Source organism: Pteropus vampyrus, unplaced genomic scaffold (assembly GCF_000151845.1).
Source record: "Pteropus vampyrus isolate Shadow unplaced genomic scaffold, Pvam_2.0 Scaffold42, whole genome shotgun sequence".
NCBI classification, from domain to species: domain Eukaryota; kingdom Metazoa; phylum Chordata; class Mammalia; order Chiroptera; family Pteropodidae; genus Pteropus; species Pteropus vampyrus.
The window spans coordinates 9,017,382-9,029,505 of record NW_011888823.1 but is presented as its reverse complement, the minus strand read 5'-3'; the positions used below and the strand labels follow the sequence as shown (position 1 = coordinate 9,029,505).

The window sequence follows — 12,124 nt, the reverse complement described above, 5'->3', positions numbered from 1 at the left end:
AAAGGTATAACTCTTCTGATGACACAGCAGAATCAATTTTAACTTTTTAAGTAAGGCTGTCCTAAAGGCTGGTCTCCATATAAAATTTTACTCTTTCAGAAATTTTAGATCTTGTGAGAGACATTATGCTTTCTCAAAAAAAAAAAAAAAAGGTATAACTCTTCTGATGACACAGCAGAATCAATTTTAACTTTTTAAGTAAGGCTGTCCTAAAGGCTGGTCTCCATATAAAATTTTACTCTTGGTGGAAGGTTTATTTTTTAAACTCTGAAAGAACTACTCTATTTTTCTTGTTGCTAAGTTACATGAATGTTTCCCATCCTTGTCCTTCAAATCCCAAGACTCTTCAATTTATTTTTGGTGAAACTTTAAAAAATGCTTTGATTTATTTTCTTCTTTTAAAATATCTGCCTTGGAGAATTACAGAAAATATCTTTTTATGGTAGATTTTATTTTCTTATATTATTGACCTAATAGCACAACATCTTTTTTCAGTTTAATTCTTTTTGTAGTAATTCTATGTGATATAAAAATTAAAAAAAAAAAGTTTAATGGTAACTTTCTAAAACTTTCTAATTAAAATCTGGAATGATAGGCATCCCTTCTCAAAACCTTACATTCTGTGACTATTTGAATATTAAATGTTATCAGTATATAAGTTTTCTAATCAATATCTACTCTAAAATTTTCATTTCAGTAATTGGTTATCAGTTATATCCAATATGTTTAAACCATTCCATTCCCATTAATGTATGAGAGAATGAGATACTAGGTAAAGATAATTTAGAATGTCAGTTATGAGTCATTAACAAAACTTGGCTAAATATTTATAGCTACTTTATTATTTTGTGTCTTTGTATTATGAGCTACCATTCCAAACTAATAGCATTGCAAATATGGCAATTATGAATTAATTAGGTGATAAATTCAAATTTATTTTTCCCCTTGAGTGAAACATTTATTTTTTTCATGGTGAACTTGCTCACTTGGTTACTATAAAGCCTTAATAAATGATAGAAGTCCAGAGAGTGGGCTCTATTTTCGGTGGTCAAATTAAGACTACATCTACACCCAGGCAAAATAATTAAATTTGGTTTTTCAAAATAAATAACATAAATCAATGGATTAGTTATACATGGATACAAATATTCAGTTACATGCATTCTAAATTTTTAAAGTGAGGTGCTAGTTTGCTATAAGTTGAAGTTTTATAAATTTTCTTAAGTTTAAAATCTCAGTTACATAAAAACAGATTTTCTTTTTTATGTTTTATCAACATGAGAGATATAGAGTATTTGAAGATGAAATCTTCAGAATATGAAAAAAATAACCTAGTATTGGAAGTATATCTGTATAATGAGATTATGTTACATTTACAGCAAAGCCTGTGATCATCAGCAAATTACTGGTTCTAAAAATAGTTTTTTTTTAAAGGGTGACCAAAGGATACAAAATAAAGGTCATAATTTTCATAATACTAAAACATATGTCATGCTTTCTTTTTCTTCTCTAAAACCTCATTTCCTACACATAGAGTTTAAGTAAAGTGAATACAGGATAAAAAAAATTATAGAGACAAGCTAGCTGACTTTTCTTCTGTAGCCTAGCCTTCCACGTGTAGCTTCTGGCTCCTTTCTGCTCTCAGAACGGGTTCTCCTTGAAGTTTCTATTCCTTTTGCTCTTCATTGTCAAGGTCTCCATCACTGCTTTTCTTCCCTGTCCCCCAGTGATGCTACCATGGCTTTGCCACAGACTCCTTTTCACTAGAATCTAATCTAACAAGTCAGTCCATTGCACTTCGGATACAGAGTTTCTCATTGCTTGTTTTTTGCTGCTATACATTTCTTACAGTTGTGTCGTGTGTGTGCTACCTTAGCCAATCCTGTGATCAAAAGCAAATGCTTTGAAGTCAAGTCTTTCCCATACTTAAATCCCATACTTAAATAATATTTCTAGCCCTTAAATCCCTTAAGTTCTCTAAGATTGAGTTTCCTAAGTATCCTCTGTTAAAAGTAAAAATAGTGTTTCAATGAGAGGTTGTGATTATTAAAAGTATAAATGCCTACAAAGAGCTTAGACTGACATTCTTTATGATGTTTCCGTGTTTTTAAAATTTCAGAAGTGTTTAACCACAGAGGCAGGTTAAAGAAAAAATGAGTCCACTTGCACTTAGCTTTCTCTTTCATTTGAATTGTGTGTGCATTGCACTTGAGAGTTGCCAAAATATAGTGACTCAAATTACCTGAATTTGAATGTTAACAGCCAAAATTGACTGATTTTCTTTTTACTCATTAAAAAGTTCTGTATTTAGGATTTCTTCTCTTATGACAATCAACCTTCTTATATGTATATTAATAGGGATTCCTACTTTGACATATGCTGTACTGAATTTGTGTTTATTTTTGACAGTTTTTAAGATGACCGTTCTATCTAACCATTTAATCAGTTCAGATTGATAGGCACAGAAAGGAAATAATAACAATTTTAACAACAGAAACTCTAATAATAATTTATTACCTATTTTCTCATGTGATAATTGCAACTATTTTATGAAGTTGACACCATTACCATTCTCATTTTCATGTAAGAAAACTTAGTTTACAATGATTAGATTATTTGTCCAAGGTTGGATATTTCAACTAGGAAGTGATAAAGTTAGAATTTCAATTCATTCTTCCTCAAAAGCTGTTTTAACCGCCAGGCAATGTTGGAAGAAACTGGCCAATACCTCAAGATTGGAGTTGGGGAAATCTATCATTGGGCAGGCAAGAATTACATTAGACTCTCACAAGATATTTTAATTGATTATTTTTCAAATTAACTCTGTGAGTATAATTTCTTAGGGCTTGGTTCTTCTACAATATTATGACTTTGGCCAATACTTAATTCTACAAATTTTCACTGATTATATGAATCTGTTGTGAGATAACATGATTCCTAGAATCCTTTACTTCTTTAAAACTGCAAATATGTTTATATTTTCAATAAACTTTCAATATGTCATTTACTTAATGGAATTAAAGTCTATTAGTTTCAGTCTAGTGGCATCAATTGCCACACACAAACAAGCATATTTTGATCTGAGATACTTTATGTACAGAAATAAACAAGCATCAATACATTTTGATGAGACAAACCACCTAATTTGCTATTCATTATCAAATTTATGAACTGACTATATTTTACAAAATTAAAAGCTAGAATTTTCCTGAGAAACTATAAATTTTCTTATTTAAAAATTTTTTATACTTAATTTTCTAATTTAATCTTTTCCCCATACATTTCATGAACAGAATTCTTTTGGTCATTTTTCAAAAGAGAGACATAGCAATATCATTTGATACAGACTTTTTTATCCTTCTGTTATAAAACGCAATAGTGCAATGTTATCCGGGATCATAAAACAGTTGTTAAAATGAGATAATTCATGAGGCAGAAGAAGAAATGAAATAAAGAAATTTAAAAATACACTTTTACAAAACTGTTACAAATTCTTTCTGTGAGCAATATAAAAAAATCGACTCAGGGACAGTACTAAAAAATGCATTATCACACTAACGAAGGACAACTATGATGCATGAAATGGCAAGTTATAATAAAGTGATTTTATGAGCATATGAAATGCCATGCAACCAGGTATATACTAGGTTTTACTGTTGGCAATGTGATTATTGTAGTATTAGGAGGAATTTAACACACTTGATTTGAAATATTGCTTAGGTTATCTTTAGAAAGTGGCAGAACACTTAGAAAAACCTATTCAACTAGAAACTATGAAAGTAGTTTTTTTATAGGGCTAAGTCGTTGTCAGATTCATAGAATGTGTGTCATTCCTAATATACAATCAAATAGATATGCAACCTAAATGAAAAATAAAATTTGTGTATTAATTGCAGATGAAAATTAATAGAAAAATATGACAAAAAAGATTACTGGGACATGTAGAGGAAAGGTTAGTTATAACAATCTCCTTTATAAGGAAAATAGAAATTATTTTTCAATTTTGCTTAAGATAAGTTGCTATAATTTAAGAATTACCTATTTTGATGCTTTTTTAAAATGTGGATAACAGTCACTATATATTTGGACTTATTTCAAATAATATTATTTACTCTTAAAATAATTCTTCTATATGGTGTGTCCTTTATGCAATAAGAGCTCTCCTTAAAAATCTTGGACAGTACACACATACTGTAATTTTATAATATTCTTCTTTATGAATCTGAACCAATCAGTACCTCAAAGGTCATGAGGTAAAGATGACATGAAAGATGACTTACCCATCATAGAGGTTACAAGACTCTATGCAGGTCCTTCCTCTGCTGAAGCGACGGCACGACAGGCACTGATCTGGCCCAGGTCCCCAACAGCCGTCACTTGAACACAGATGGTTACACACCATTCCTTCAGCAGCTGAAAAATACACCAAAATCAAGGAGGAAATAAACAGAAGCCTGTGTCTAAACTACAATTTTAAGATTAATTTCCCTAAGTAGAACTATTTCTGTAGGACTTTGTTTGAAAGAGATCTGTGGCAGAAAATTTTGATTGCCTATCCAGACACCATAACCCACCCTATCCTCAAATTCTTCTATGTTACAGAGTCAAGGCACTGTGTTTGTGTAGCAACACTGCATTTTTTATAAGACTGAATGAACATCAATAGTTTGTATCAATATTCAATTACAGGAAGGCACAAACTACACCTTCTTCAAGCCAATATTTTGGTCCACTAATATACCAAAAATTTTGGCTTCAATTCCATATGAGAACTTGATGAAGAAATAGAACAAAGGATATTTGTTATAAAACAAAAAATATATTAAAAGAGAAAGAGAGGAAAAAATGTGCAATGTAAGAAGGAGAGAAAGGAATAGAAATAAAACACAATTTTTTTACAGGCTTTGCTATAGTCTAAGTGTACTCTGCAATCAGGAAAATGAGCACATGCAAAGAAAAAGTATTGAAAGAATAATAAACAAATTATAATGGCTATTTATAAGGAGATGTACCGATTAAAGTAGTAACAACAGTCTTCAGTTTTAGTTCTTTATTTCTTGTTGATGGGAGAAGGGCCAAAGAATTTAGGGGCTGTTTTAGAATTGCCACGTATGTTTTACCATCTCTGTTCGACTTTATATTGAAAACAAATTATTCAGTATATTACTTTTTATACTGAATAACATAATTTTAGTGAAGAGATACAAGACATTGAATAAGAAGGGCCTATAAAGACTTCAAATATTATTCTGGGTATCTGAAAATGAGTTGAGGTATCTGAAACACAATCGTATGTGGTTTTCATGAAATATTAAGAATTTCCAAAAAGATAAAAACATCAAAATCCTATTTATCTTTCCATTAGTTACCAACTTTACTTATTATGGCACAATATATTATAGCAAAAGGTATTTGTGACGTGAATTGGGATGGCACTGAATAGTGTGATTGTAACATAAACAGGGGATCCAATCTGTCAAAGTTACCTTCTCCTAACATGTGCTTGAGAAAGTGAATTGCCAGCTTAGCCCATCTGTAATAGAATTCTATACAACATGTGGAAGAGTGAAAGCTCTCTGCTTTGATTTTCTGTTATATCCTTTGACATTAGTTGGATAGGAGGATTTTAATTTCATCCAAGCTCCCACCTTCTTTTCTGCTGCATACTGCCACCCTTAGTCTATATTCAGATACTCAATTTCAGAGCAGTTTTGGATTCAAAAAACCAATATGTATTGGAGGAAAGCAATAAAAAACAGAAAACCACGATAATCAATTTCTTCTCATTCTTTCCAAACCTCCAGATGAGGGCATTGAAAGCTGGTTGATCATTTTCTCCAGAGTGAAACCCAGGGAACTGTCTCCACACAACATAGAAAGAACAAAAGGCCAAAGAAGTTATCTCTTTGAAATTCTTGAGAGAAAAGAAGTTTTCGATCAGGACCAAGAATTCAACAGCTCACTGACCTCCCAGAGTGATAGTCACATGGGAAGGTGTGAAGGCCTATTCTGTAGCTTACAGTTCACAAGGCCATTATAAACCTCTCTAAAGAAACTTTAGCAATGTAGTTATTAGGCAACCTTTAACTTCCTCTGTTTTTTCTCTGGAAGTTGTAAGATAGATTTTTCTTTATCTGATGTGAATTGTACCTGTCTGTTAAAAATTTGGAGAGATAATAATGTGCTTAGTATTTCGACCTTTATAGAGAATATTGAACCTGCTTTCATTAAAATAGAGGTAAGCTTAAATAATGGATCTTACTGTTCTGCATGCATGAAAGTAAATGGATTAGCTGAAAATATTAAAATGAAGTACCTGTCTACAGGCACAAAGGCAGAAAAAAATATCTTCCTTTTCATTGTAAAGACCACCTATGCTGTTTGCATTACTTACCATACATAGAAGCATGGGTTTTACTTGCAATGTATTTGAACAGAGACCATTAATCTTTTTTTTTTTTAAGGCTGAAAAATATAATTTAGTTGTACAAGTTCAGTTTTTGTGATCAGATCAACATAAGTTTAAATTCTTACTCTCTGACTAGTCATGTAGCCTCAGGCAATTATTTACAGGTTACTCAGCTGTAAAGTGAATAATACATATATATTTCAGGGTTGTGATAAAGATTAGACCTCCTATTATTAGAGTATCTAATGCAGGTTCACTTATTTAACTAAGCCCTCGATAATGTACCTAAGAGAAATATGAAGACATTACAAGCATATCCACATGTTTACTTTTAAAAATGATTATTGTGAAACTACTTACTTTATGTTGGACAATGCTAAGAAATGAAGATACAAAGGGAAAATAAAATATAACACATGGTCTCTTACTTAGAGCTTATCATGTAGTTAGGAAGAAAAGCATTATATAAATAACATATATATGTGAATATAGCAGTTGTCCTAAACTAATAGAGGGGTATTAGGTCAGCCCACAGAACAAGGGACAATAAATTGACATGAGAAGGATAAAAAGAAATTATTAAAGCAAAGAGGGGTAGGAGAATTGGGAATGACTACTCCTGTCAAGAGACTCGAAGTAGGGAATGAAATTACTGCTATTGGAGAAGAGGCTGGACTTGGGCAGTAAGTGGGAAAGTGGTACCTGATGTGCTCACAGGGTAGACAGAGGCCCGATTATTTGGGACTTAGTGGCCATTTACAAGATTATCTGCTTTAATCAAAGAGCTGTGGAAAGTTGTTGAACGGTTTTAAGCAGGAAAGTAAGTTTTTAAAAATTTTAAATATCATTCCAATTGCTTTGATGGGATTGATTTGAAAACATGTTTAAACAGTTGGTGGGAGATAATAGTGAACTGTCCAGAGATAGGTATGACTGAAGTGTGATGCCTTCAGCTTTGTTTCTCAAGATTGCTTTGGCTATTCAGAGACCTTTGTGGTTCTATACAATTTAAGAATTGTTTTCTTTTTCTATTTCTGTAAAAAATATCTTCCAATCCATGAACATGAGATATCTTTCCATTTATTAGTGTCTTCAACTCCTTTCATCAATTTCTTATAGTTTTGGGTATATAGATATTTAGCTTCCTTGATTAAATTCATTCCTAAATATTGCTTAGTTGTGCATTTGTCATACACAGTCTTTATGTTGAGGTGCATTCCTTTATCTAAATTCTTGAGAGCATTTATCTTGAAAGAATGTTGAATTTTGTCAAATGCTTTTTCTGCATCTAGTGAGGTGATCATATAATCTTTTCTTTCTTCTATTAATGTGGCACATCACATTTGCTAATTTGCTTATGTTAAACCATCTTTGCATCCCAAGGATAAATCCCATTTGATCATATGGTGTATGGTCCTTTTAACGTGCTGTTCAATTAGGTTTGCAAACATTCTGTGAGAATTATTGCATCTATATTTATCAGGGATATTTGTCTATAGTTTTTTTTTATTTTTCCTTGTAGTTTATTTAATTGGTTTTAATATCAGGGTAATGTTGGCCTTGTAAAATGAGTTTGAGACGATTCTCTCCTCTTCAATTTTTTGAAAAATTTGAGAAAAATCATCATTAACTCTTTCTTTAAATGTTCAGTAAAATTCATCCCTGAAGCCATTTGGTTCTGGGCCTTTTTGTTGGGAGGTTTTTGATTACTGATTCGGGCTCCTTACTTTTTAATGCTCTGTTCAGATTTTCTATTTCTTCATGATTCAGACTTGGAAGGTTATATGTTTCTAGATTTTGTCCATTTCTTCTAGGTTGTCTTATTTGTTGGCATATAATCATTCACTGTAATCTCTTATGATCTTTTGTCTTTATGTGGTATTAGTCATAATATCTCTTCTTTCATTTATATTATTTAATGCCTTTTCTTTTCTTGGTAAGTCTAGCTGAGATTGTCAGTTTTTTTATCCTTAAAAAAGTGTAGTTTCATTGATTTTTTCTATTGTTTTTCGATTTTCTATTTCTGCTCTGATCTTTGTTATCTCCTCTCTTCTACCATCTTTAAGTTTATTTTGCTCTTATATTTTAGTCCCTTGAGATATAAAAGTAAGTTGTTTGAGATTTTTTTAATATAGGCATTTATCACTATAAACATTCTTAGCACTGCTGTTGCTGAATCACATAAGTTTTGGTATGTTGTTTCCAATTTCATTCATTTTAAGATATTGCTTTATCTTTTAACTTCATCTTTGACTCATTAGTTGTTTACTAGTGTGTTTAACTTCTACCTATTTGCATATTTTCCAGTTTTCTTTCTGTAATAAATATTCCTAGTTTCATGCCATTGTGATCAGAAAAGATAATTGGTATGATTTCAATCTTTTTAAATTTGCTAAGACTTGTTTTGCGACATAACATTTGATCTAGCCTGGAGAATGGTTCATGTGATCTTGGAAGAATGTGTACTGTTAGACGAAATGTTCTAATATGTCTGTTAGGGACATTTGATTAGGGACATATAGTTCAAGTCCAGTGTTTCTTTACTGAGCTTCTGTCTGGATAATCTGTCTATCGTTGAAAATGGAATATCAAAGTTGCCTACTTTATGCATTGTTGTCTATTACTCTCTTCAGATCTGTTTAGGTGCTCTGTCTTTGGTCACATATGTATTTACAATGGTTATATATTCTTCATGTATTGACCCCTATATCATTATATAATGACCTTCATTGTTTCTAGTAACATTTTCTTCTTTAAAGTTTATTTTGTCTGATATAAATATAGCTATGCCTGCTTTCTTTTGGTTTCCATTGCATGCTCTCTTCTTTTGACGAAGTAATTTGAGTTTGGCTATTGTCACTTAAACAGCACTAGTTTAATTTCTCATTGCTACTATACCAAATAATCACAAATGTAATCACTTAAAACAACAAATTTCACACTGTCTTTATCCATTCATCTATCGATGGGCATGTAGATTACTTCCATATCTTGGCTATTGTAAATTATGCTGCAATAAACATAGAGGTGCATATATCTTTCGAATAAGTGTTTTTATTTTTATTTTTGGATAAATACCCAGAAATGAAATTGTTGGATCATATGGTAGATCGATTGTTAGTTTTTTGAAGAATCTCCATACTGGTTTCCATAAAGGCTGCACCAATTTGCAGTTCCACCAACAGTCCACAAGGATTCCCTTTTCTCCACATTCTTGCTAACATACGTTATTTGTTGACTTTTGATAATAGCCATTCTGACTGGTATGAGGTAGTATCTCACTGTAGCCTTGATTTGTATTTCCCTAATGATTAGTGATGTTGAGCATCTTTTCATGTCCGTTAGCCATATGCATGTATCTTTTTGGAGAAATGTCTCTTCATGATCTCCATTAATTTTTTGATCAGATTGTTTACTTTTTGTTATTGAGTTGTATGAGTTCCTTATATATTTTGCATAATTGGATAGATCATTAGTGGATGTATTCTCTTATTTAGTAGGTTGTCTTTTTGTTCTGCTGATCGTTTTCTTCACTGTGCAGAGATTTTTTTAGTTTGATGAAGTTCCATATGTTTATTTTTGCTTATTTCCTTTGCTCAAGTTTAATGAATTAAAATCAAGGTATCAGCAGGGCTGATTCTTTTTTTGGAGGCTACAGGAAATAATTTGTTCCTTGTTTCTTCCAGCTTCTGGAGGCTACCTAGGCATTCTTTGACTTGCAGCCACATCTTCAACCTTGGCTTCCATGGTTACATCACCTTCCCCTTTATTCAATTCTCCCTCATCCTCTCTCTTATTAGGAGACATGTGATTATATTTAGGGTACATCTAAATAATTCAGATTAATCTTCTCATTTTAAAATAAATAACTTGATCTCACTTGCACAGTCTCTTTTGCCATATAAAGTAACATTCACAGATTCTGGGGATGGGGATGTGGACATTCTTGGGGGGAATATTATAAAACTGTATTATAAAAACAGTAAGCCCTATGAGTAGGGAAGGTCAGACATATATAAAGGGGGATGATAGTGTAGGTCTTTGTAAAATGTTAGAATGAGTTAAGACTACAAAAAGTTAGGGGAGGTAGGGATGGAAGAATAAGTGGTAAGACATACCTATTTACCTTACTAAATAGGTTAAACAGGTGTTACTCAAAGCTTTGTTCAGTCTTAAGTGCTCTAGTTACTATATCTCTGACTTGAGTGGGACCTAGGAAGAAAATTCTGATAGAGGGATATGACAGGCAGCAGTGACAGCAGTAATAAAATATGAGAAAGTCCTCAAATAGTCTGAGAATACTGATCACATTATAAAGTATCTTTAGGCAGGCACATTAACTTTAAAATGTAAAATAAATTCATAAGTATGTTATTGAAACTGTAAAGTAAATAAAATTTAATAGTACAATATGTTGCACTTTAGTCAATGTGTAAACTTTTATTAAATATCCTCTTTATTTTATTGAGTGTGTAATGTTAGTAAAAGGAGAAACAACACAATTTATAAAATGCTTTCAGTTCATTCCTTAACTTTAGCTCCCCAAACTGTTATTAAATATATGACTTTAAGTTACTCATCTGAATTTTCCTACCATAGATCTTCTTTGAGGGAATAAACCCTCATAAGAAGAAATGAAATTACCACGATACTGTGTATTAAAATATATTTGTGGCTATAGGATGACAGGGAGAATAGTAGGGGGTATGACAGAGTAAAACAGAATTTCTCAAAGGATTTCCCACTGGCATCTTCCTCATAGGGAGCTGGTATGTATTAAAAATGCAGACTCCTGGGTCTTCACTCTCTGTATAAATTACCACTGTTATACTACTATCTGTATTAGTTTCTTAGGGCTGGCATAACAAAAATGCCACAATGTGGGTGGCTTAAAGTCACAGAAATTTATTCTTTCACAGTTCTGGATTTCAAAATCAAGCTATTAGCTGACTGTTTCCTTCTTAGGGGCTCAGAGGAAGAATCTGCTCTCTCCCTCTCTCCTGGCTTCTGGTGGTTTCTGGCAACCCTTGGTTTCCTTAGCTTATAGCCACCTAATGCTATTCTTTGACTCTGCCATCACTCAGTTGTCTCTCCTCTGTGTGTGTGTATCCTTACATGATGTTCTCCTCTTTGTTCATGTCTGTCTCTTTATGTCTTCTCTTCTTACAAAAACAGAGTCTCATTGGTTTAAGGGCCCATTCTACTCTAGTATAAATGCATCCACATCTTAATTACATATACAAAGACCCTATCTCCATATAAGGTCACATTCATGGATGCCAGGAATTAGGACTTCAACATATTTTTTTTGTAATACAAGCCACAATACTATCTAAACCATAATCTCTGGAAACTGGAGCCCAGACTTCTGCATTCTCAATAATTTAAAGTTTTTGCTTTAAAAATTTTCAACCACTGGTCTAGAGGCAAGTCATTAAAATGTTGCCATTTGTAATAAAAACTGAATCCTGTAGCAATCCTGGCTTTTATTGTTGAGAGGCCCTCTATTCTTCAGAATTTTCAGATTACAAATAGAAGGGGTGCCATTTCTGAAACTGTAACTGCTCATTACCTTTTCGATAAGAACACAGAGCACATTTTGTAGCATTGTTAGTAATTAGACATTAGGCTGTTTCAAATACAATAAGGAAATTTTATTTGATTTTTTTTTTTTACAAAGAATAGTGTATTAATGCATTACTTTTTTTTTTTTTT

At 32.1% G+C, this 12,124-nt stretch overlaps 1 protein-coding gene across 1 annotated transcript in view; it reads right to left on the bottom strand.

Moving 5' to 3' along the window:
• ERBB4 (erb-b2 receptor tyrosine kinase 4) overlaps window positions 1–12,124 on the bottom strand; it is a 1,016,037-nt gene that overhangs the window by 251,983 nt on the left and 751,930 nt on the right. Inside the window, exon 13 of the mRNA XM_011358660.2 lies at window positions 4,281–4,413. Within this exon, the coding sequence (XP_011356962.1) occupies window positions 4,281–4,413 (133 nt within the window). The remainder of the gene's footprint in view (window positions 1–4,280; window positions 4,414–12,124) is intronic.